Source organism: Bombina bombina, chromosome 3 (assembly GCF_027579735.1).
Source record: "Bombina bombina isolate aBomBom1 chromosome 3, aBomBom1.pri, whole genome shotgun sequence".
Taxonomy (NCBI): domain Eukaryota; kingdom Metazoa; phylum Chordata; class Amphibia; order Anura; family Bombinatoridae; genus Bombina; species Bombina bombina.
In genome coordinates, this window is record NC_069501.1 from 351,841,779 (window position 1) to 351,869,115 (window position 27,337).

Genomic DNA, 27,337 nt, shown 5'->3' on the forward strand with positions numbered 1-27,337 from the left:
TGCAAGTCTCTCAAAAGAACTGAGATAAGTGGCAGTGTACAGAGCCTTAGATACAAGGTAATTTCAGAGGTAAAAAGTATATTCATATAAACATGTTGGTTATGCAAAATTGGAGAAAGGGCAATAAAGGGATTTAAACAATAAAAATTCTGGAGTAGACTGTCTCTTTTAATTATAGGAAAAGGGAACAAAATATATAAATGTATATTGCAAAGTGTTTTTTTTTTCACTTAAACGTTTTATTATGGCAAATTCAACATATTTAATGTCCCTCTTTAATTATGCACGTATTTACTGCCTTTGTATAATATTATTCATATCGCTCCATAATGCATTATTAATTTCTTTCAGTTAATTTAATTTAATCATTTTGTATGCTGTTATTATATGACACCTGGAATTAATCTATGAGGTCAATTAATCTCTGTACAAACAAAATAAATGTCAGATAACCCTGAAACAAAATGCACAACAATTAACTGACTACTATATATAATTACATACCAGTAGATATTGGGCAGCTGCAGAACATTTAATCCTTAATATTAAGAAAACAATGGGACCTGGCACAAGCTATCTTCTGATAATCTATTTTACTTGGCAAATATTATTTTCCTAAAAATCAATTAGACGTTGGTTTGAAAAACAATACACTACACTGTGTCTTAGCTATGTTATATGTCAAAAAACAAGACTAGGCTATTCCTCATAAAGTAGCAATTTCGGTCAGAAATCAATACATTATCAAAACTAATCTACTATAAAACTTGCCTTCATGTCTCGAGAGTAGTTGTAACATTTTCTATCCATAGATCTTAATTTTCATTATTTGCTTCAATAGTTGGTTGAATTGCAAATCATAATTTATCAATACTAACATGAAGAAAGGAGCTGACTTTTTTCAGATTGTTGCTCATTCATTTTTTTTGTCAGTAGAGTGTGTCTCTTGTTTATGTTAATGTAAAATGACTCTGGGTGCAGACATCCTAAGAGTAAAAAGGGGCAAACCAACATGAGGCCTGATGATGATCTAAAGCTTTCTTGGCTGTTGAGATTATTAAAGAATTTTGGCCAGTACTTTCCGTGGTGAAATGACCTAAAGTCACTTTTTGCCCTTAAAGGGACACTGAACCCAAATTTTTTCTTTTGTGATTCAGATAGAGCATGCAATTTTAAGCAACATTCTAATTTACTCCTATTATCATTTTTTCTTTGTTCTCTTGCTATCTTTATTTGAAAAAGAAGGCATCTAAGATAAGGAGACAGCCAATTTTTGCTTCAGGAAATTGGCAGCATTTATCCAGCAATCAGTAAGGACAACCCAGGTTGTGAACAAAAATGGTCTGGTTTCTAAACTTACTTTCTTGCTTTTTACATAAATATAGCAGGGGAATAAAGAAAAATTGATAATAGGAGTAAATTAGAAAGTTGCTTAAAATTGCATGCTCTATCTGAATCATGAAAGATAAAACTTGGGTTCAGTGTCCCTTTAAAACAGGGTGTCTCTTTAACAGAAGTATACTGTGTATGGGGAGGAGATGCATACATTACAAAAGTGCACAATGAAAATTGTAATTTGAATTTAAGTACACTAGATGTGCAAAAAGTACTTATAAGTACAAAACAGAAATCATAATTGTTGCTTTATCATAGGCGTGTATGAAATTATCTCTCAAATCCCAGCATAATTATCTAACATTTCCACCTTACAGACCTCACAGTTTTTTCTTACAACTTAAAAGGTGGCGAGTTTTTTTCAAAATACTCAAAACACTAATTACTCTGAAAAGGAAAACCTGTGCATATGAAAATAACAGCAAATGTAATGTACAGTGCACTGAAAATGTGTTTTGATTTGTATTAGGTGTAATATTAAAGTTTAAACATACGGCAGTGTCTTCCTATGTATTTCATCTTCCACTAAGAACTTTTACATATCAGAAAGCTCTCATTATTTCCACTCGAAGGGACAGTCAATTTTCTTTGATAATTGGACATATACTGCAAGGCTAGACCTGTATTCTTTCTAATGGTGGTGAGAGTCCATGAGACCTTACACTTGGGAATTACAGCACCTTGCCACCAGGAGGAGGCAAAGACACAATACACCAGAGCTTTAAGTATCCCTCCTACTTCCCTTTCCCCAGTAGTTCTTTACCTTGTCAAGGAGAGGGCAAGGATAGAGGTGCTCTGAAAATTCAAAGAGATATTCATTATAATGGACAGTTCCTGGAAGAGAGGGTTCAGGAGAGTACTGCTAGTGTAATATAATTCTCCTCTATATAGTTTTGGTCACAAGCAGGCATTTTAGCTGACCTTAACATAGTAGAGCAGTGGAGTGGGAATTAATAGTTGGTAACCAAGTTTTTTTTTTTACTTCCTACAGGGATGCACAACAGTACTTACTAAGTACTATTAAACTTCATCACCACTGTGGAAGCTGGTCCCAAGATATCTGGTACCACAGCTCTGTGGTCACATACAAGACATTCTGGTGCGCTGAGTATATGGCGGTGGTGCAGGCTGGAGTGGAGACTTAGTGCACTTGCTCATCTTGTGGCAAGGATGGAGTTAACTTTTTCCCGCCCACAGGAGTGTGTTTTGGTGCGCTCCCCACCCTTCTTCCTCACTCTTTACCAATGTATATGAGAAGGCACATCACTTTGTACACAGCTTACTGTCTAGATCTCCAGTGGACCTCAGGTGGGGTAAGACCATATGCCGGAGCAAGGGAAGTATATTAGCTAGTATATACTTGTACTTATACCGCATATTTCCCTAATTTTTGGGCAACTTTGACCTAGTATATAGCGAGGATTTATTAGTCAATATCTTGAAGGGCACATTTTATTAAGAATTTTATTGGAACAAGAGGGCTTATATAGAGTTCTTTAAGACAGTTTACCTTACTTTATTCCTCTAATCTTTAGGTAACTTCTACTGTCTATCTTGGAGCATCCTGGGAATGCAGCCACTGATGTTAATTCATCTGAGGGGGATCCTTCAGATGTATCTATTCCTGAAAACAAGTATGTATTGTGAAAACACAAGCCAGTTTGGCCTAGTGGTTATCTTATCTACTTCACAAACAAGTGGTTGAACGTTCAAATCTACTTATAGGTGCATGTGTAACAGGATTCTGACTTTGACACTTCATCTTCTGGTTCAGAGAGTGAGTTATCTACAGATGAATTTTCCTCAGAATAAGTAAAGAAATCTGAGGATAATTCCTTTCCAATTTAAGATGGATCATCTACAATCCCTACTTAAGAAGGTTCTAAGAACCTTAGGAATTCAGGAATCTGAGCCAGTTGAGGACAAACTAGTAGATATCATTTTCAGATCCAAATTTAAGGCACCTTAAACTTTTCCTGTCCCATCATTGGTTTCTGAGATAATTTCAATGGAATGGGATAAACTAGGAGTTCCCTTCACTCCTTCTCCTATGTTTAAGAAACTTTAACTGTCCCTGAGGCCAATTTAGATCTATGGGGCACTATTTCCAAGGTAGATGGTACCATATCTAACTTATCCAAAAGTACTTCTATCCCTCTGGAAGACAGTCCTTCATTTAAAGACCCCATGGACAGGACGCTTGAGGGTTACCTTAGGAAATGGGAGCTGTTGTTTCAGTTTTGCTGCAAGAGCTGCGGCATTCTGGTGTGACTCCTTATATGATCTTGTATCAATTATTTTTTATTTATTTTTTATTTATTTTTTAAAGAAAGCAAGTTTTTCATTTGTGATGTGGTTATCCAGGTTATTCACATTAATGCAAAGAATACAGCCTTGCAGTCCTATCTAGATGGGCTCTTTGCTTAAGTCATGGTCAGCAGACATGCTCTCTAAATCTAGACTGTTATCTCTAGCATTTAAGGGTAAGGACCTCTTTGGTCCTGGTTTGGACTCAATTATTTCAACAGTGAGGGGGGACAAGGGAGTTTTCTTGCCTTAGGAGAAGCAGTCTAGGCCTAAGGGTTAAACACAGTGGCAATGTTTGCTCTTTTTACCAGAACAAGAACCAGAGATCCACGTCTACCCAGAAAAAGGAGTTGTCTAAGCCTACCTGGAGACCAAACCCAGTTTGGAACAGGTCCAAGCAACCCAATAAATCTTCTTCTCACTCCAAGACTACATGAAGGCATGACTAAGCCTTTTTCAGGAGGCTTGGGCTCAGTCTGTTCAGGATCATTGCATACTGGAGATTGTTTCCTCTGGATACAGAATAGGCTTCAGATCTCATGCTCCAATTGGGAGGTTTATCCTGTCTCCAAAAGACCAGAAAAGAGTTTCCTTTTCATCAGTGTGTATAGGAATTGGAAGACATGTGGGCTATTTTACCAGTCCCATTGGCAGATCAGGGAAAATGGTTTTATTCAAACCTATGCATTGACCCAAAAAAGTAGGGCACGTTCAGACCCATCCTGGATCTAAAGACTCTGAAGAAGTCTTTAAGAGTACCTTCTTTCAAGATGGAGATTTTCAGATCTATTCTACCCTTGGTACTTCAAGGTCAATTCATGTCCACAGTACACCTGAAGGATGCATATCTACACATCCCTATATATTGGGATCATCTTCAGTTCCTATGTTTTGTCTTTCTAAACAAGCACTACCAGTTCACATCTCTGCCATTTGGTTTACCTACTGCTCCTAGAATTTTTAAAAAGGTTCGGGGAGCTCTCCTTTCAGTGATTCGTTCTTAAGGGGGTAGTGGTGGCCCCCTACCTAGACAATATATTGGTTCAGGCATCTTTACATTTAGCAACTGCTCACACAAAGAATTTTCTCTGGTTTCTTTGCAGTCATGGCTGAAAGATAAACATGACCAAAAGTTCTCTCACACCTCGCACAAGAGTGTGTTTTCTAGGAGTTATCATAGGTTCTGTGGCTATGAAGCTATTTCTCCTAGACCAACACAAGTTCAAGCTTCAATCAGCATGTCAGAAACTTCAATTTTCACTTTTCATTTGATGGCTCAGTGAATGGAGGTCAGAGGCCTCATGGTGGCAGCGTCAAATGCCATGCCATTTGCCAGGTTTCATCTGTGACCTTTTCAGCTTTGCATGCTGGGATAGTGGAATGAAGATCACTCCAACCTGTCTCAGTTAGTGTGCTAAGAAGTTTCCACCATACAAACTTTTTCTTGATGGACGTCTCCCATTTAAGTGTCTCGGGCATGGGGTTCCACTTTCCAACATAGGAGATAATTACCACAGGTGCCAGCTTGTCTGGATGGGGAGCAATTTTGGGACCTCGAAGGGCACAGGAGGTGACCTTACCTATCATTATCCTAGAACTCAGAGCAATCTACAATGCGTTACTGGTGTGGCCTCTGCTTCGCTTGGTCCTATTTTTCTATTTTCAATCATACAACATAACAACAGTGGCGTACATTATCAAATGGGTATGCACAGTTTGCTTGCAATGCTGGAAGTATCTTGCATTATGACCTGGAAAGAGGTACATCAATGCAATATCTCAGCCATTCACATTCTAGGAGTGGACAACTGGGAAGCAGATTTTCTGAGCCACCATACACTCCACTAGGGGAATGGTCTTTCAATCAGGAGACTTTATCTGCTGATAAGTTATTGGGATTCCCCAAAGATAGGTCTCATGACATCCTGTCTAAATCACAAGCTTTCAAGGTACGGGTCGAGATCAAATGATCCTCAAGTGAAACTAATAGACACTTTAGATGCTCCTTGGCAGTATTGTCTAGTTTATCTGTTTCCTCTGGTTGTTCTTCTTCCCAGAGTGGTATCATGTCTCAAACAGTAGAATGTTTCGGCAATTCTCATAGCTCCAGCGTGGCTCTGCAGAACTTGTTATACCGACCTAGTGTAAATGTCCAGTGCTCCTCTGTGGCTCCTGCCTCACGGAAAGTCCTTCAGGCAGTAGTTCCTGGTAAATAGGTGCCTTCCTTGCCTTTTGCCCCACCCAATATTTTTTGTAGGCTTCACAACTTGGTTATTGGTTCCCAAGAGTAAGGTCTTGTGGACTCTCACCACTAACAAAATGTATTCTTACCAGATAAATTCCTTTCTTTCTTGGTAGTCCATGAACCTGCCCTTTTTTGCTTTCTGGTGGTGCCAGTTTTGTTTTGTACTTCTTTAACCTAATATCTTTCTTACTTCTTTATTACTATCCATGGCTATATGTACCACTGGGAGGGAAAGGGAAGTAGGAGGGTTACTTAAAGCTCTGGTGTAGGGTGTCTTTGCCTCCTCCTGTTGGCTAGTTGATGTAATTCTCAAATGAAAGGTCTCATTTTCCCTATTAATCATCGGGCCCATGGGCTTCTTCATGTCTAGAGGAATAACTGCACCTCACTGCCTTCAGTTTGATGTGTTTTGAGCATTTGCTGTGTATGGTTAATTGGACTTTAAACAACAAATTGGACTATAAATAACAAGCAACATGAATACTATATATTGTGAACTTGTTTCCTTTATATGTGATTTCATTATATGTGGTGAATCATTAACAAAATAATTTTATTAAATTGTGTAATATCACTGACAAAATTATTTTGTTTCATATCTACCTATTATCAAGTTTCCGCTTCTAATAGTTTAACCTAAGTATATCATTATTTTGACATTAATTATTATGTTACCATATATATATACAAATAATAACTCCACTATACACAGTAGTATACTGTGTGTTTTATTGAATAAATTGCGTGTTTATTACAATCATAAAGATGGTTAAAACTTACAATTTTAATTACATGGCAGAAAAAGTGCTAGTTATTGAGGTAGATTCATAAAAAAGTGTGAGACTGCCAAGTGTCTTTGTTGTAAATTTGAGATCATGTTCAAAATTCATTAAGCAACATGTCATCTTTTTTTTTTTTTTTAGCCTTTTGCCCCTGTGATTAAATTATGTAGTCTTTAAAGGGACACTAAACCCCAAAATTTTATTTCATGATTCAAGTAGAGAATACATTTTTAAACAACATTCCAATTTACTTCTATTATCTAATTTGCTTTAATCTTTAGATATCCTTTGTTGAAAAAATAACAATGCACATGGGTGAGCCAATCACATGAGGCATCTATGTACAACAACCAATCAGCAGCTACTGAGCCTATCTAGATATGCTTTTCAGCAAAGTATATCAAGAGAATGAAGCAAATTAGATAATAGAAGTAAATTAGAAAGTTGTTTAAAATTGCATGCTTTTTCTAAATCATGAAAGAAAAAATGTGGGTTTAATGTCCCTTTAAGTATCCTAAACATGAAAACTTGCACAGGAAAGGAGAACTTGCTAATTATTATTACAAAAACTACAACTTTAAACAGAGAAACAGTAATTACAACCTCAAAACTTTGGAAACAAAATAGTCTGGCTTGATAGACGTGTCTCAATAACCTCATATACAGGTTGGGGGGCTGGCCTTTGGGGTTTTGCGGCATCCGGGTGGTGTGATTGGTATTTGTAAAAAAAACTGTGGTCAAGCATGCAGAATTTATAAAAAATGTATTGCCCTTGTGAAGTATGTTGTCTCGTGATCATCATATGTCACTATTGCTAAGCTGATGAGGTTGGCTCATATCTCTTTTTTTTTTCAGGTTTTTTTTTTGTATTTACAGCATTTGTGCGATGTTATTATCCTAGGGTAGTTTGTTCTATGTGGGGATAAGTGAAGGGTTGTGAGATGGATGCTGCATCATTGATTTATAATGGAGCTGATCTCACAACTTTGGCTGTGACTGCAACAGGTACAAATCTCTTTGAATTCTGGAATTTTTGAGTTGCAGTTTCGCCTGATTTTATTTCTGCAATATATTAAAGGGATACTAACCCTACATTTTTTTATTTCATGATTCAGATAGAGCATGCAATTTTAAGCAAGTTTCTAATTTACTCATATTATCAATTTTTCTTTGTTCTCATGTTACCTTGATTTGAAAAAGCAGTAATAAAAGGTTAGGAGCCGGCCCATTTTTAGTTCAGCACCTTGGTAGAGCTTGCTGATTGGTTTGCTACATTTAGCCACAAATCAGCAAGTGCTACCCAGGTGCTGAACAAAAAATGGTCTGGCTCTAAAGCTTACAGTACTGCTTTTTCAAAACAAGATAGCATGAGAACAAAGAAAAATTGATAATAGGAGTAAATTAGAATGGTTCTTAAAATCTCATGCTCTATCTGAATCATGAAAGAAAAAAATTGGGTTTAGTGTCCCTTTAATTACACAAATATTTTGTATTTAATCCTTTAAGAATATGTAGAAGCAATCAAGCAATACAGTTTTCTGGTAGATGCCATTACAAAACTAGATGCACATTTTAAACATGAACAGCATAAAACTGTAAGCTCAGCTTGTGTAAAATAAAAATGATTCTCTTTCCCCTAGGAAATTAAAAAATGAACTTCTGGAGATCAAAAGAAAAGGGGGCAATCGCTTTCGTTTACGTCAACCAAACAACCCCAAGGTTTGTGTTCGTTGCCAGAAGAGTTTGGGATTGATCTTTAACCGAGGAGAGCTGTGCCAAGTATGCCAGCTACGAGTCTGTAACACATGTCGAGTTATTGTTAAAGGAGGGAACTGGAAGTGTGCTGTGTGCGCAAAAATTGCGTAAGTACTGTGTTTCTCAAAGTTTTTTTTAATTATATTATTTTATGATCTCAATATATGTCGTTTTGATCTATATATAATTTATAAAGTAATAAAATGAAGGTATTACTAAGAAATTATTTATTTATATACATTAACCCCTTAATGACACAGACGCACCCTTACGTTGAATGTGCCTAAGGCGTTTTTGGCTCTGTAATAGCAAAGGTCTTGCCTAAGGCAGCAAAATGCATTATTACAACGTCTCACTTCTGGACACATTGGGTTATAATGTGGTCCTGACGCTGTTGTAGAGAGACAAATTATTTAACCCCCTCATTTCAAAAGGACAGCCGTTGTACAGAGTATATTGGCGGTGGTTAAGAGGTTAAAGGGAAAGTGTAGGCAAAAATGTTTTGCCTTATAAAAAAAGCAGCTTTCAATCATGCCAGCATATTTTGGCTGAAAAAAATATGAAGTTATTCCTTACACCTGTATCAGTTGTGCATTTTATACTAATGCTTATTGGCTCATAAGTACTCCCTACTGAAGCTAGGATCATTAAAGGGATATGAAACTTGTGTTCTTTCTCTTTCAAGTTTCAAAGAGAGCAAAGAATTAAACAACTTTCTAATTTACTTCTATTAATAATTTTTCTTTTTTCTCTTAGTATATTTTGTTGAAAAGCAGGGACATAAGCTTAGAAGCCTGACCATTGCTGGAGCACTTTATGGCAGCAATTTTGCAAGAATGTTATCCTTTTGCAAGAGCACTAGAAGTCAACACTATCAACACTATTTCCTGCCATGAAGTGTTCCAGACGCCTACCTAGATATCTCTTCAACAAATAATACCATGGCAACAAAGCACATTCAATAACAAAAATGAATTGGAAACTTTTTTTAAATGGTTTGCTCTGTCAGACTTACAAACAAAAAGTACATTTAAACCAGTGAGGATGAACAGGAAATACTTATCAGCCAATGAGCATTTGTAATTAGTGCTTAGCAGCCAATAAGATGAACTAGTTGCAATTTAAATATATATAAAAAATACTTTTTAAAAATGTTTGTGCAAAAATAAAAATTAGGCAAATTTAAATGCTGCTCTTCCATTTGAATGACAGAACATTTTAGAATTTCAATTCCCTTTTCTCTTGTTAAGTGTGTTCAGTCCATGGATCATCCATTACTTATGGAATATATTCTCTCCCTAACAGGAAATTGCAAGAGGATCACCCAGCAGAGCTGCTACATAGCTCCTCCCCTCACATGTCATATTCAGTCATTCTCTTGCAACTTAACAGATAGGAAGTTGTGAGAGGGCTGTGGTGTTTTTTATACTTAGTTTATTCTTCAATCAAAAGTTTGTTATTTTAAAATGACACCGGAGTGTGTTGTTTATTCTCAGGCAGTATTTGGAAGAAGAATCTGCCTGCGTTTTTCTATGAGCTTAGCGGCAGTAACTAAGATCCACTGGCTGTTCTCGCATATTCTGAGGAGTGAGATAACTTTCAGAAGGGAATGGCGTGCGGGAAACCCTGCAAACAAGGTATGTGCAGTAGATTATTTTTCTAAGGAATGGAATTGACTAAGAAAATACTGCTGATACCGATGTAATGTAAGTAAGAGCCTTTAATACAGTGAGAGCGACTGTTAACAGGCTGTTTTACATATATACAGTAAAGTAATTTTCTAAGTAATGGAATTTGACTGAGAAAATGCTATTAATACTGAAGTGATGTTTTAAGCCTTTAATGCAGTAGGATGACTGTCAGGCTTTTCTATAGAGATACATTTTCCTTAAGAAAGGGATGTTTAAAACGATTTTGCTGGCATGTTTTAATCGTTTTGTGAGATACTTTGGTGATAAACTTGTTGGGGCATAACATTTTTCCACATGGCTGATATTATTTATGCATAGAAACCGTTAACTGAAACTCCCAATATTATTATATTGAGTAGGAGGGGCCTATTTTAGCGCTCTTTTGACGCAGCAAAAATTTAGGCTCTGTCTTCCTTAATTCATTCTGCTTGACACGGATCGTCTCCAGACAGCTTACGGGACTTCAAAAGTCATTTTGAGGGAGGTAATCAGTCACAGCAGACCTGTGACAGTGGTTGACTGTATTTAATAAACGTTTTTTGTTTGTTTTTTGCATATAAAAACCGTTTGGTTTGTAGGGGGTTAATCATCCATTTGCAAGTGGGTGCAATGCTCTGCTAACTTAATACGTTTACTGTAAAAATGTAATTGCCATAACTGATTTGGTTCATTGTTATTTCAACTGTGACAGTTTTCTGTGCTTCTTAAAGGCACAGTGTCATTTTTCTTTATTGCTTGTAAAATTATTTACAGTGTTTTCCAACTCTGCTAGTCTTATTGCTAGTCTGTTTAAACATGTCTGACACAGATGAACCTGTTTGTTCACTATGTTTAAAGGCCACTGTGGAGCCCCACAGAAATTTGTGTACCAAATGTATTGATTTTACTTTAAATAATAAAGGTCAGTCTTTATTTATAAAGGAGTTATCACCAGACAACGAGGGGGAAGTTATGCCGACTAACTCTCCTCACGTGTCAGTACCTTCGCCTCCCGCCCAGGAGGCGCGTGATATTGTGGCGCCAAGTGCATCAGGGACGGCCATACAAATCACATTACAAGACATGGCTAATATTATGAATAATACCCTGACAGAAGTATTATCTAAATTGCCAGAATTAAGAGGCAAGCGCGACCGCTCTGGGGTAAGAATAGAGCGCGCTGGTGTTTCGAGAGCCATGTCCGATACTGCGTCACAGTTTGCAGAACATGAGGACGGAGAGCTTCATTCTGTAGGTGACGGATCTGATCCAGGGAAACCGGATTCAGAGATCTCTAATTTTAAATTTAAGCTTGAGAACCTCCGTGTATTGCTAGAGGAGGTTTTAGCGGCTCTGAACGACTGTAACACAGTTGCGATTCCAGAGAAGTTATGTAGGCTGGATAGATACTATGCAGTACCGGTGTGTACCGACGTTTTTCCTATTCCTAAAAGGCTTACAGAAATTATTAGCAAGGAGTGGGATAGACCTGGTGTGCCCTTTTCCCCTCCTCCTATATTTAGAAAAATGTTTCCAATAGACGCCACTACACGGGACTTATGGCAGACGGTCCCTAAGGTGGAGGGAGCAGTTTCTACTTTAGCTAAGCGTACCACTATCCCGGTGGAAGATAGTTATGCTTTTTCGGATCCAATGGATAAAAAATTGGAGGGCTACCTTAAGAAAATGTTTGTTCAACAAGGTTTTATCTTACAGCCCCTTGCATGCATTGCGCCTGTCACTGCTGCTGCGGCATTTTGGTTTGAGTCTCTAGAAGAGGCCATTCACTCAGCCCCATTGGATGAAATTATGGACAAGCTTAAAGCACTTAAGCTAGCAAATGCATTTGTTTCTGATGCCATTGTACATTTAACTAAACTAACGGCTAAGAATTCCGGTTTTGCCATTCAAGCGCGCAGAGCGTTATGGCTTAAATCCTGGTCAGCTGATGTGACTTCTAAATCTAAATTACTTAACATTCCTTTCAAAGGGCAAACCTTATTCGGGCCCGGCTTGAAAGAAATTATCGCTGACATTACGGGAGGTAAGGGTCATACCCTTCCTCAGGACAAGGCCAAATCAAAGGCCAAACAGTCTAATTTTCGTGCCTTTCGAAACTTCAAGGCAGGAGCAACGTCAACTTCCTCCGCCCCAAAACAGGAAGGAACCGTTGCTCGCTACAGACAAGCCTGGAAAACTAACCAGGCCTGGAACAAGGGCAAGCAGGCCAGAAAACCTGCTACTGCCCCTAAGACAGCATGAAGGGAGGGCCCCCTATCCGGAAACGGATCTAGTGGGGGGCAGACTTTCTCTCTTCGCCCAGGAGTGGGCAAGAGATGCCCAGGATCCCTGGGCGTTGGAGATCATATCTCAGGGATATCTTCTGGACTTCAAGGCTTCTCCTCCTCTAGGGAGATTTCATCTTTCAAGGTTATCAGAAAACCAAATAAAGAAAGAGGCATTCCTATGTTGCGTACAAGACCTCCTAGTAATGGGAGTGATCCACCCAGTTCCGCGGACGGAACAAGGACAGGGATTTTACTCAAATCTATTTGTGGTTCCCAAGAAAGAGGGTACCTTCAGGCCAATATTGGACCTAAAGATTTTAAACAAATTCCTAAGAGTTCCATCATTCAAAATGTAAACTATTCGGACTATTCTACCCATGATCCAAGAGGGTCAGTACATGACCACGGTGGATTTAAAAGATGCCTATCTTCACATACCGATTCACAAAGATCATCATTGGTTCCTAAGATTTGCCTTCCTAGACAGGCATTACCAGTTTGTAGCTCTTCCCTTCGGGTTGGCTACGGCCCCGAGAATCTTTACAAAGGTGCTGGGCTCTCTTTTGGCGGTTCTAAGACCGCGAGGCATAGCGGTGGCTCTGTATCTAGACGACATCCTGATACAGGCGCCAAGCTTGCAGATTGCCAAGTCTCATACAGAGATAGTTCTGGCATTTCTAAGGTCGCATGGGTGGAAGGTGAACGTGGAAAAGAGTTCTCTATCACCACTCACAAGAGTCTCCTTCCTAGGGACTCTGATAGATTCTGTAAAAATGAAAATTTACCTGACGGAGGCCAGGTTATCAAAACTCTTAAATGCTTGCCGGGTCCTTCATTCCATTCCACGCCCGTCAGTGGCTCAATGCATGGAAGTAATCGGCTTAATGGTAGCGGCAATGGACATAGTGCCATTTGTGCGCCTGCATCTCAGACCGCTGCAATTGTGCATGCTAAGTCAGTGGAATGGGGATTACTCAGATTTGTCCCCTCTACTAAATCTGGATCAAGAGACCAGAGATTCTCTTCTCTGGTGGTTATCTCGGGTCAACCTGTCAAGGGGCATGACCTTTCGCAGGCCAGATTGGACGATTGTAACAACAGATGCCAGCCTCCTAGGCTGGGGCGCAGTCTGGAATTCCCTGAAGGCTCAGGGATCCTGGACTCAGGAGGAGAAACTCCTCCCAATAAATATCCTGGAGCTAAGGGCAATATTCAACGCTCTTCTAGCTTGGCCTCAGCTAGCAACACTGAGGTTCATCAGATTTCAGTTGGACAACATCACGACTGTGGCTTACATCAACCATCAAGGGGGAACCAGGAGCTCCCTAGCGATGTTGGAAGTCTCAAAGATAATTCGCTGGGCAGAGTCTCACTCTTGCCACTTGTCAGCGATCCACATCCCAGGAGTGGAGAACTGGGAGGCGGACTTTCTAAGTCGTCAGACTTTTCATCCGGGAGAGTGGGAACTCCATCCGGAGGTATTTGCTCAACTGGTTCATCGTTGGGGCAAACCAGATCTGGACCTCATGGTGTCTCGCCAGAATGCCAAACTTCCTCTTTACGGTTCGAGGTCCAGGGATCCGGGAGCGAAGCTGATAGATGCTCTAGCAGCTCCTTGGTTTTTCAACATGGCTTATGTGTTTCCACCGTTTCCTATGCTCCCTCGACTGATTGCCAAGATCAAACAGGAGAGAGCATCAGTGATTCTGATAGCGCCTGCGTGGCCACGCAGTACCTGGTATGCAGACCTAGTGGTCATGTCGTCCTGTCCTCCATGGACTCTACCTTTGAGGAAAGACCTTCTAATACAAGGTCCTTTCAATCATCCAAGTCTAATTTCTCTGAGACTGACTGCGTGGAGATTGAACGCTTGATCCTATCAAAGCGTGGCTTCTCCGAGTCAGTTATTGATACCTTGATACAGGCACGAAAGCCTGTTACCAGAAAAATCTACCATAAGATATGGCGTAAATACCTGTATTGGTGCGAATCCAAGAGTTACTCATGGAGTAAGGTTAGGATTCCGAGGATATTGTCTTTTCTCCAAGAGGGCTTGGAAAAAGGCTTATCAGCTAGTTCTTTAAAGGGACAGATTTCTGCTCTGTCTATTCTTTTGCACAAGCGTCTGGCAGAAGTTCCAGACGTCCAGGCATTTTGTCAAGCTTTAGCTAGGATTAAGCCTGTGTTTAAAACTGTTGCTCCTCCGTGGAGCTTAAACTTGGTTCTTAAAGTTCTTCAAGGAGTTCCGTTTGAACCCCTTCATTCCGTTGATATTAAACTTTTGTCTTGGAAAGTTCTATTTTTGATGGCTATTTCCTCGGCTCAAAGAGTCTCGGAATCGTCTGCCTTACACTGTGATTCTCCTTATCTGATTTTCCATTCAGACAAGGTAGTTCTGCGTACTAAACCTGGGTTTTTACCTAAGGTAGTCTCTAACAGGAATATCAATCAGGAGATTGTTGTTCCTTCTTTATGTCCTAATCCTTCTTCAAGGAAGGAACGACTTTTGCATAATCTGGATGTAGTCCGTGCCCTGAAATTCTATTTACAGGCAACTAAAGATTTTCGTCAAACTTCTTCCCTGTTTGTCGTTTACTCTGGACAGAGGAGAGGTCAAAAAGCTTCGGCAACCTCTCTCTCCTTTTGGCTTCGTAGCATAATACGTTTAGCCTATGAGACTGCTGGACAGCAGCCCCCTGAAAGAATTACAGCTCATTCCACTAGAGCTGTGGCTTCCACCTGGGCCTTTAAGAATGAGGCCTCTGTTGAACAGATTTGCAAGGCTGCGACTTGGTCTTCGCTTCACACTTTTTCGAAATTTTACAAATTTGACACTTTTGCTTCTTCGGAGGCTGTTTTTGGGAGAAAGGTTCTACAGGCAGTGGTTCCTTCCGTTTAAGTGCCTGCCTTGTCCCTCCCATCATCCATGTACTTGGCTTTGGTATTGGTATCCCATAAGTAATGGATGATCCGTGGACTGAACACACTTAACAAGAGAAAACATAATTTATGCTTACCTGATAAATTTATTTCTCTTGTAGTGTGTTCAGTCCACGGCCCGCCCTGTCTTTTTAAGGCAGATCTAAATTTTAATTAAAACTTCAGTCACCACTGCACCCTATGGTTCCTCCTTTCTCGTCTTGTTTTGGTCGAATGACTGAATATGACATGTGAGGGGAGGAGCTATGTAGCAGCTCTGCTGGGTGATCCTCTTGCAATTTCCTGTTAGGGAGAGAATATATTCCATAAGTAATGGATGATCCGTGGACTGAACACACTACAAGAGAAATAAATTTATCAGGTAAGCATAAATTATGTTTTTTTTGTTTTGATTTTTATATTTCATTTTAGTCATTTAGCATGCTGTCCACCGTCTAGATTTAGTGTTTTTATAAATATATTTCAAAATAGTTGGGGGAAAGAAGAGGAAATAATGTTGCTAAAATTTTTTTTATCTATAATTGCAAAATGTAAACATTTTAAGGGCTAGATTACGAGTAGAGTGCGTTCTTCCGGTCCAAACCACTTGTCAGACTCAGGCAATATGTAAGAAATAGAATGCAATAATAGTGCTATAACGTTTGACACAATTTATTGAGCTCAAACAACACTGCATGGACAATGGAAGAAGTTTACACTCACATAAAAAACATTATTATTGCATTCTATTTCTTACATATTGCCTGAGTCTGACAAGTGGTTTGGACCGGAAGAGTGCATAAGGGATCGTATATATGCAAGCTTTATCTAGGACCCACGCTCTATCCTTACCTCATATTGATTGAGGGTAGCTCTTTTGAGTATAATACCATAAGGGCTTGTGTGAATCCCCTTCACCTACCGGAGTGTTTTGAATTTGTGGGACTTTCTGCTCTAACATCACGCACCCCCATTGTTTGTCTCATTGGATTGGACTGTGCCCTCTCTTTATGTATAAAATATATTTCTTGATCTAATATTTATCAGTTTTATTTTTTATTTTTCTATTATTATATATTTATTTATTTATCGTTAGTTTTGATTTATATGCATATAACAGGTGCTCATATGTTTATTGTTCCCAGTTTGTTGGATTGAGAGCTTGCATTGTGTGGCTGTTTTAGGGACCTTGACGAGGTACCTGGGCTTGTCCCATTTGGCCAAATGCGGTAACTAACCCTTCCATTTTTGCTTTTAATCTTAGCTGAGAGCTTGTAAGTGGGTGCTGGACTTTCTCTGTGGGTTGTATTAATTTGTTTTGTAGTTTTCCCTATGGGCCTTGCACCCAGGCCTGTCTGGGGTTAACTGCCTGTGACACTGGGGACAGCACAGCTTCCAGTGAGTGCCAGTGAGCACCCAGGGCTGAGCATGTTGCAGGGTCATGGGATGTGTACCCAGTCCAGTCTGAGAGTGCAGTCCCCTTCCGTGTTTTGTATATGTCTAGGGTGATTACATAAGCCTGTGCACCCTTCACATGTTTCCAGTTTGTTGGATTGAGAGCTTGCATTGTGTGGCTGTTTTGCATTGTGTGGCTGTTTTAGGGACCCAGGTTTTGGAAGGGACCTTAACGAGGTACCTGGGCTTGTCCCATTTGGCCAAATGCGGTAACTAACCCTTCCATTTTTGCTTTTAATCTTAGCTGAGAGCTTGTGAATGCTGGACTTTCTCTGTGGGTTGTATTAATTTGTTTTGTAGTTTTCCCTATGGGCCTTGCACCCAGGCCTGTCTGGGGATATTTGCCTGTGACACTGGGGACAGCACAGCTTCCAGTGAGTGCCAGTGAGCACCCAGGGCTGAGCATGTTGCAGGGTCATGGGATGTGTACCCAGTCCAGTCTGAGAGTGCAGTCCCCTTCCATGTTTTGTATATGTCTAGGGTGATTACATAAGCCTGTGCACCCTTCACTTGTTCCCAGTTTGTTGGATTGAGAGCTTGCATTGTGTGGCTGTTTTGCATTGTGTGGCTGTTTTAGGGACCCAGGTTTGGAAGGGACCTTGACGAGGTACCTGGGCTTGTCCCATTTGGCCAAATGCGGTAACTAAACCTTCCATTTTTGCTTTTAATCTTAGCTGAGAGCTTGTGAATGCTGGACTTTCTCTGTGGGTTGTATTAATTTGTTTTGTAGTTTTCCCTATGGGCCTTGCACCCTTGCAACACTACGCACGTTATGGCTTTTTTGGGGTTGCGCAATAACTTATTTTGCGCGCACGTAATGCAAACCGCAAAATCACATGCGAGTTCACGTATTCCCCATAGAAGTCATTGAAGAAGACAAATAGTAAAAAAAATAAAAATAATATGTTACGCAAAGCACTTGACGTATTCTCCTTAAAAAATGTACATGAAAATGTGAATATTTCATATTGTGAAAATGTTTTCGCAATGGAATATGTTCTATTTATTTATAAATAAATATTTTTATATATATTTGATGATATTTGGACTGATATATCTATTTATTGCGAGATATGTAAATGAATATATATGTCTAGATATCTCGAGATCTATATGCGAATATCGCATTGAAAATACATCTGAGATATTGTTTAATGTGCATAAGATTGTAATGTAAAATATTTTCATTATCTTCCTAGTTAAACAAATGTCTATACATATAAATCCATGTTTCACTATGTGCGTGTATGTATGTTAATGTAAAAAATCCATGCATCTGCTTTTTTTTTCTAACACCCGAGATCTCGTATCTTTGAGCCATTATAACTTTTGTATGCAATATATTTTTAAAATAATTGTTAATTAACAGTGTTAATATGAGTATAACTGTACTTTGTAATGTATTTTTTGAAGTGTTTTATGTTGCGGAAAGGGTTAACTACAGATCTTCGAGCACATAAAGGATTGTTGTGTAAAAGGCGATTGCGCATGTGCAATCGCTATTTTTTAAGACTTGTGATACCTGTGCAATGAAAATTGATTGTGAAAAGACCACATCGGGTGCGGAAAAATCATAACGCGCTACTTGTAATCTTGCTCCTTGTAATAACAAGACATTTTTTTTGTGTGTTGCAATAGAACAACATATTAGCCAAGCCTAATTTTTAAAACAAATTAACATCTTGTTTATTGCAGCTGTTTTTCAGTAGCCAAACTCCACCCACCACTTGCCTTATATGGAGAACCCATTTCAGGATTGAGTGTCTGCAGACAACCAGGCTAGCCTCAGTCATATTGTTATTATAAAGTGCTTTATTTGGCAGCTGTTATAAATTAAAGCCAATGAGGGACATATATGTAGCAGAGTTAACCTTGAGACGTCTGCAGTGTGCATTTCAAGTTCTGAGAATTAGAAGATCCACAGTTTTTAGAGTTACATTTAATGAAAAGGGTGCCAAAATAAATGATGAAAGTAAATTGCAAAGTTTTTTTTTACAATGTATAACTAAACATTTTGGGCTATATTACAAGTGGAGTGCAAAATATCCCTTTAACATGCACTGGTATTACAAGTTCAGATTGCAGGGAAGCTTTGGGCTCACAAGAGCACGCTTCTATAGGCTTGAAAGAGAGCCTCGTTCTCATGCTGTGAGACACGGCATGAGAACCTAGCGCAGCAAAGGGGGTATTTAGCGCAGGGATGGGCAGCAGATTGAAATATATATGTATATGCTTATTTATACATATATATATATATATATATATATATATATATATATATATATATATATATATATATATATATATATATATATATATATATATATATATATATATGTATATACAGATATTAACACATAAATATATATGTATATAAGCACAGTTCCCCATAGGCCACAATGTAAAGACACTTTTCAGTGCCGGTTGTTTTCTAACACCCCACACTCGCCACTTTTAACCCCTAAAAACGGCTTTGTGCAGTTGTTTTTTGTTTTTAAAATAATAAAAAACTACAACTCTTAAATTTGGGGCCAATTGGGGCACTTTTTGAAAATGAAAGGGACACTAAACCCAATATTTTTCTTTAATGATTCAGATAGAACATGCAATTTTAAACAACTTTCTAATTTACTCCTATTGTCAATTTGTCTTCGTTCTCTTGCTATACTTATTTAAAAATCAGGAGTGTAAAGCTTAAGAGCCAGCCCATTATGGTTGCGAACCCTGGTTATGCTTGCTTATTGGTTTGCTAACTGTATCCACCAATAAGCAAGTACTATCCATGGTACTGAACCTAAAATGGGCAGGCTTCTAAGATTTAAATTCCCTTTTCTCCAACATTGGTGTGTCCGGTCCACGGCGTCATCCATAACTTGTGGGAAATATCTCTTCCCCAACAGGAAATGGCAAAGAGTACAGCAAAAGCTGTCCATATAGTCCCTCCTAGGCTCCGCCCACCCCAGTCATTCTCTTTGCCGTTGCACAGGATGAAGAGTTCTGTTTGTGAGAGGAATATGATTTTAGCAGCAGTAACTAAAATCGTTTGCTGTTTCCACATAGGACTGTTGAGATGAAATAACTTCAGTTGGGGGAAACAGTTAGCAGACTTTTCTGCTTAAGGTATGACTAGCCATATTTCTAACAAGACTGTGTAATGCTGGAAGGCTGTCATTTCCCCTCATGGGGACCGGTAAGCCATTTTCTTAGTCTCTAACAGAATAAAGGGCTTAATATGGGCTATAAAACTGGTAGACATTTTATGGGCAAGATCGCTTGCTTTATTTGGGCATTTTATACAGATTGAGGTTGATTTTCACACTTATAAACTTTGAGGAACGTTTTTTAACGTCAGGCACTGGTTTAGACACCTTTTCAGTCAGGAAGGGCCTTCACTGTAGTAGGCTGAGCCTCATTTTCGCGCCATTACTGCGCAGTTACTTTTGAGAACAAGACATGCAGCTGCATGTATGTGGATCTGAAAGTAGTTGAAAAGGTTCCTAGAAGGCTTCATTTGGTATCGTAATCCCCTCTGGGTTTGGTAAAGTCGCAGCAAAGGCTGTAGCTGGGACTGTAGAGGGGTTAAAACTGTAACCGGCTCCGGTTTCTTCATTTTAAGGGTTAAAACTCTGAAATTTGGGGTGCAATGCTTTGAATGCTTTAAGACGCTGTGGTGAAAATTTGGTAAAATTTGAACAATTCCTTCATTGTTTTTCACATATTCAGTAATAAAGTGTGCCCTGTTTAAAATTTAAAGAGACAGTAACGTTTTTAATTTAAAACGGTTTTTGTACTTTTTTGTCAAGTTTAAGCCTATTTAACATGTCTGTACCTTCAGATAAGCTATGTTCTGTATGTATGGAAACCAGTGTGTCTCCCCATTCCAAATTGTGTGATAATTGTGCCATAGCGTCCAAACAAAGTAAGGACAGTACTGCCACAAATAGTAAAGTTGCCCAAGATGATTCATCAGATGAAGAGAGTAAACATAGTTCTACTTCATCTCACTCTGTGTCTACACCAGTTTTGCCCATGCAGCAGGCCCCTAGTACTTCTAGCGCGCCAATGCTTATTACTATGCAACAATTGACGGCAGTAATGGATAACTCCATAGCAAATATTTTATCCAAAATGCCTGCATACCAGAGAAAGCGCGATTGCTCTGTTTTAAACACTGTAGAGCAGGAGGGCGCTGATGATAATTGCTCTGTCATACCCTCACACCAATCTGAAGGGGCCATGAGGGAGGTTTTGTTAGATGGAGAAATTTCAGATTCAGGTAGAATTTCTCAACAGGCAGAGCCTGATGTTGTGACATTTAAATTTAAATTAGAGCATCTCCGCGCACTGCTTAAGGAGGTGTTATCTACTCTGGATGATTGTGACAACCTGGTCATCCCAGAAAAATTGTGTAAGATGGACAAGTTCCTAGAGGTTCCGGTGCACCCCGACGCTTTTCCTATACCCAAGCGGGTGGCGGACATAGTGAACAAGGAGTGGGAAAAGCCCGGCATACCTTTTGTTCCCCCTCCTATATTTAAGAAATTATTTCCTATGGTCGACCCCAGAAAGGACTTATGGCAAACAGTCCCTAAGGTCGAGGGGGCAGTTTCTACACTAAACAAGCGCACTACTATTCCTATCGAGGATAATTGTGCTTTCAAAGATCCTATGGATAAAAAATTGGAGGGTTTGCTTAAAAAGATTTTTGTTCAGCAAGGTTACCTCCTGCAACCTATTTCGTGCATTGTTCCTGTCACTACAGCAGCGTGGTTCTGGTTCGAGGAACTAGAAAAGTCGCTCAATAGAGAGACTCCGTATGAGGAGGTTATGGACAGAATACACGCACTTAAGTTAGCTAATTCCTTTATTTTAGATGCCGCTCTGTAGTTAGCTAGATTAGCGGCGAAAAATTCTGGGTTTGCAATTGTGGCGCGCAGAGTGCTCTGGCTAAAGTCTTGGTCAGCGGATGTATCTTCCAAGACAAAATTGCTTAATATCCCTTTCAAGGGTAAAACCCTTTTTGGACCAGAGTTGAAAGAGATTATCTCAGATATCACTGGGGGTAAGGGCCATGCCCTTCCACAAGATAGGCCTCTCAAGGCCAAGAATAAGTCTAATTTTCGTTCCTTTCGCAATTTCAGGAACGAACCGGCCTCCAACTCTGCAGCCTCTAGACAAGAGGGTAATGCTTCGCAGACCAAACCAGCTTGGAAACCGATGCAAGGCTGGAACAAGGGTAAACAGGCCAAGAAGCCTGCTGCTGCTACCAAAACAGCATGAAGGAGCAGCCCCCGATCCGGGACCGGATCTAGTAGGGGGCAGACTCTCTCTCTTTGCTCAGGCTTGGGCAAGAGATGTTCAGGATCCCTGGGCACTAGAAATAGTTTCTCAGGGTTATCTTCTGGAATTCAAGGAACTACCCCCAAGGGGAAGGTTCCATGTGTCTCGCTTATCTTCAAACCAAATAAAGAGACAGGCATTCTTACATTGTGTAGAAGACCTGTTAAAAATGGGAGTGATACACCCAGTTCCAACCGTGGAACAAGGAATGAGGTTTTACTCAAATCTGTTTGTAGTTCCCAAAAAAGAGGGAACCTTCAGACCAATTCTGGATTTAAAAATCCTAAACAAATTTCTCAGAGTGCCATCGTTCAAAATGGAAACCATTCGAACGATTTTACCTACAATCCAGGAGGGTCAATTTATGACTACCGTGGATCTTAAGGATGCGTATCTACATATTCCTATCCACAAAGATCATCATCAGTTCCTAAGGTTCGCCTTTCTGGACAAACATTACCAGTTTGTGGCTCTCCCATTCGGGCTAGCCACTGCTCCAAGGATCTTCACAAAGGTACTCGGGTCCCTTCTAGCGGTTCTAAGACCAAGGGGCATTGCAGTGGCACCTTATTTGGACGACATTCTGATACAAGCGTCGTCTCTTTCAAAGGCAAAGGCTCACACAGACATCGTTCTGGCCTTTCTCAGATCTCACGGATGGAAAGTGAACATAGAAAAAAGTTCCCTGTCTCCGTCGACAAGAGTTCCTTTCTTGGGGACAATAATAGATTCTTTAGAAATGAGGATTTTCCTGACAGATGTCAGAAAGTCAAAACTTCTAAGCGCTTGTCAAGTTCTTCATTCGGTTCCACGTCCTTCCATAGCTCAGTGCATGGAAGTAGTAGGATTGATGGTTGCAGCAATGGACATAGTTCCTTTTGCGCGAATTCATCTAAGACCATTACAACTGTGCATGCTGAAACAGTGGAATGGGGACTATACAGACTTGTCTCCAGTGATTCAAGTAGATCAGAAGACCAGAGACTCACTCTGTTGGTGGCTAACCCAGGATCACCTGTCCCAGGGAATGAGCTTCCGCAGACCAGAGTGGGTCATCGTCACGACCGACGCCAGTCTAGTGGGCTGGGGCGCGGTCTGGAACTCCCTGAAAGCTCAGGGGCTATGGTCTCAGGAAGAGTCTCTTCTCCCGATAAACATTCTGGAACTGAGAGCGATATTCAATGCTCTTAAGGCTTGGCCTCAACTAGCAAAGGCCAGATTCATAAGATTTCAATCAGACAACATGACGACCGTTGCTTACATCAATCATCAGGGGGGAACAAGGAGTTCCCTGGCGATGAGAGAAGTGACCAAAATCATAAAATGGGCGGAGGATCACTCCTGCCACCTATCTGCGATCCACATCCCAGGAGTGGAAAACTGGGAGGCGGATTATCTGAGTCGTCAGACATTCCATCCGGGGGAGTGGGAACTCCACCCGGAGATCTTTGCCCAGTTGACTCAATTATGGGGCATTCCAGACATGGATCTAATGGCGTCTCATCAGAACTTCAAGGTTCCTTGCTACAGGTCCAGATCCAGGGATCCCAAGGTGACTCTAGTGGATGCATTAGTAGCGCCTTGGACCTTCAACCTAGCTTATGTGTTTCCACCGTTTCCTCTCATTCCCAGGCTAGTAGCCAGGATCAAGCAGGAGAGGGCCTCGGTGATCTTGATAGCTCCTGCGTGGCCACGCAGGACTTGGTATGCAGACCTGGTGAATATGTCAGCGGCTCCACCATGGAAGCTACCTTTGAGACAGGATCTTCTAGTACAAGGTCCATTCGAACATCCAAATCTAGTTTCCCTTCAACTAACGGCTTGGAAATTGAACGCCTGATTTTATCTAAGCGTGGGTTTTCGGATTCTGTAATAGATACTCTGATACAAGCCAGAAAACCTATAACTAGGAAGATTTACCATAAAATATGGAAAAGATATTTCTGTTAGTGTGAATCCAAGGGATTCTCATGGAGTAAGATCAAAATTCCTAGGATCTTTTCCTTTCTCCAAGAAGGTTTGGATAAGGGATTATCAGCGAGTTCTCTAAAGGGACAGATTTCTGCATTATCTGTCTTATTACACAAACGACTGGCAGCTGTGCCTGATGTTCAAGTTTTTGTTCAGGCTTTGGTCAGGATCAAGCCTGTTTACAGACCTTTGACTCCTCCCTGGAGTCTGAATTTAGTTATTTCAGTTCTTCAAGGGGTTCCGTTTGAACCTCTACATTCCATAGATATCAAGATGTTATCTTGGAAAGTTCTGTTTTTGGTTGCTATTTCTTCTGCTAGAAGAGTTTCTGAGTTATCTGCTCTGCAGTGTAATCCGCCCTATCTAGTGTTCCATTCAGATAAGGTTGTTTTGCGTACTAAACCTGGTTTTCTTCCAAAGGTTGTTTCCAACAAGAATATTAACCAGGAAATAGTTGTACCTTCTTTGTGTCCGAATCCAGTTTCAAAGAAGGAACGTTTGTTACACAATCTAGATGTAGTTCGTGCTTTAAAGTTCTATTTAGAAGCAACAAAGGATTTCAGACAAACGTCTTCTCTGTTTGTCGTTTATTCTGGCAAGAGGAGAGGTCAAAAAGCTACTGCTACCTCTCTTTCCTTTTGGCTGAAAAGCATCATCCGATTGGCTTACGAGACTGCCGGACGGCAGCCTCCTGAACAAATCACAGCTCACTCTACTAGGGCTGTGGCTTCCCCTTGGGCCTTCAAGAACGAGGCTTCTGTTGATCAGATATGTAAGGCAGTGACTTGGTCTTCCATGCACACTTTTGCCAAATTCTACAAATTTGATACTTTTGCTTCTTCGGAGGCTATTTTTGGGAGAAAGGTTTTGCAAGCCGTGGTGCCTCCCGTTTAGGCAACCTGATTGGCTCCCTCCCTTCATCCGTGTCCTAAAGCTTTGGTATTGGTTCCCACAAGTTATGGATGACGCCGTGGACCGGACACACGAATGTTGGAGAAAACAGAATTTATGCTTACCTGATAAATTACTTTCTCCAACGGTGTGTCCGGTCCACGGCCCGCCCTGGTTTTTTAATCAGGTTTGATGAATTTATTTCTTTAACTACAGTCACCACGGCACCCTATGGTTTCTCCTGTTTTTCTCCTGTCCGTCGGTCGAATGACTGGGGTGGGCGGAGCCTAGGAGGGACTATATGGACAGCTTTTGCTGTACTCTTTGCCATTTCCTGTTGGGGAAGAGATATTTCCCACAAGTTATGGATGACGCCGTGGACCGGACACACCGTTGGAGAAAGTAATTTATCAGGTAAGCATAAATTCTGTTTTTTTTTAAATAAAGATAGCAAGAAAAGGAATAAAAGTTGATAGAAGGAGTAAATTAAAAAGTTGCTTAAAATTGCATGCTCTATCTGAATCATTAAATTAAAAAATTGGATTTAGTATCCCTTTAACAAGAGATCTGATCTCTGGTTAATTTTCTGAGCTCTAATTGCTACCGTGAGCTTGCGGTAGAAATAACCAGCCACTTTTAATTGTTGGCTGGTTATTTATCACACGCGCGTAAACAGCAAATTTGCCCATTTACAGGCACACAATAAACGCTCCATTTGTAATCAAGCCATTTATATTAAAATCTCAAATTGTTTACTGACACTTTAAAAATGTGCTGTTACGTTCTGTTTGAATACTCAAAAATATTTAAAAACTGTATTTGTATTTTTAATCCATTTTACCACTTAAAGAGCACAGAAATACTACTGTAAACGGGTTGATGACTTACCTATGGATTTAAAGTGTGACATTTTCATGCAATGCAAAGCAGATATTAAAAAAATGGCAGTTTTTATTTCCATTGCCATTTAGTGTACCGTTGTATAGCATTTCTTGCATTCGGTACACCATGCATATGCTGTAGGCTGAGAAAAATCTGGTGTTTTTTGAATTCATATCTTTAACCTTACATTACCCTTCAGGCATTTAAACATGAATACTGGAAAGATAAGGCTAATAAAATACCAAATGCCCTTTAAGTTATATAAGAATAAACAATTTAGCATAGAAGCAATAAAGATTAAAGGGACAGTCAACGTTGTTATTAAGTTTACAGTGTTCTGCACTATGTACAGAATTATGTAATATTAATGTAGTGGAACCTCAAGGAAATAAAGCAAATTAAAGGGACATTGAACCCACATTTTTTTTTTTTCGTGATTTAGATAGAGCATGCAATTTTAAGCAACTTTCTAATTTACTCCTATTATCAATTTTTATTTTTTCTCTTGCTAACTTTATTGGAAAAAGAAGGCATCTAAGCTTTTTTTTGGGTTCAGAACTCTTGACAGCACTTTTTTCATATTGGTGGATGAATTTATCCACCAATCAGCAAGAACAACCCAGGTTGTTCACCAAAAATGGGCCGGCATCTAAACTTATATTCTTGCATTTCAAATAAAGATACCAAGAGAATGAAGAAAATTTGATAATAAGAGAAAATTAGAAAGTTGCTTAAAATGTCATGCTCTATCTGAATCACGAAAGAAAAAAATTGGGTTCAGTGTCCCTTTAAAGATTTAACCCCCAAAAATATTACTTGCCTGGTCTTCCTTGACACAGGGGTGGAACTACCATTGGTGCAGTTGCATCAGGGCCCAAGTGCTGGGTGGGCCCTTAGCAGATAGTCACAGGTGTGTTTCTATATGGTCATTATCTGTATATAGATACTCAGCATAATTATACTTGTGCAGCATACTCATCAATGCATTGATACATCATTACACAGTGCAGCATGCTCTCTGTTAGTGTATAGATAATCTGTCATTATACAGCAAAGTATATTTATCAGAGTATACATACTCATCATATTATATAGAACAGTGTACTCATTATTGCATAGTGTATAGAAACTCACATCTTTATATATATACCAGTGTGTGTGTGTATATATATATATATAAGCACAAACGTAAAATTGCTATTGATTTAATTTGAGCAATATTAGCACGCATTAGTAATTGTAAATGTTTCCCCACCAGTAAGTCACAAACTTCTGTGTCTTGGTTTGTTTGTTTTGTTCTAAAATCCAAATAATACTTTATATATATTTAAAACAACAGCTATTAGCTTTCTATTTATAGAACTGTACTAGATTTCTGATGCTACTATGTGTACAAAAGTATTATAAATGCTATAAAACTACCTTTAGATTGCATGT

At 39.6% G+C, this 27,337-nt stretch overlaps 1 protein-coding gene across 3 annotated transcripts in view; it reads left to right on the forward strand.

Moving 5' to 3' along the window:
• The window catches only part of SYTL5 (synaptotagmin like 5), a 407,166-nt gene that overhangs the window by 64,151 nt on the left and 315,678 nt on the right, over positions 1–27,337 (forward strand). For all 3 annotated transcript variants that reach the window (XM_053706464.1, XM_053706465.1, XM_053706466.1), the window contains exon 3: positions 8,370–8,591. In XM_053706464.1, the coding sequence (XP_053562439.1) occupies positions 8,370–8,591 (222 nt within the window). The remainder of the gene's footprint in view (positions 1–8,369; positions 8,592–27,337) is intronic.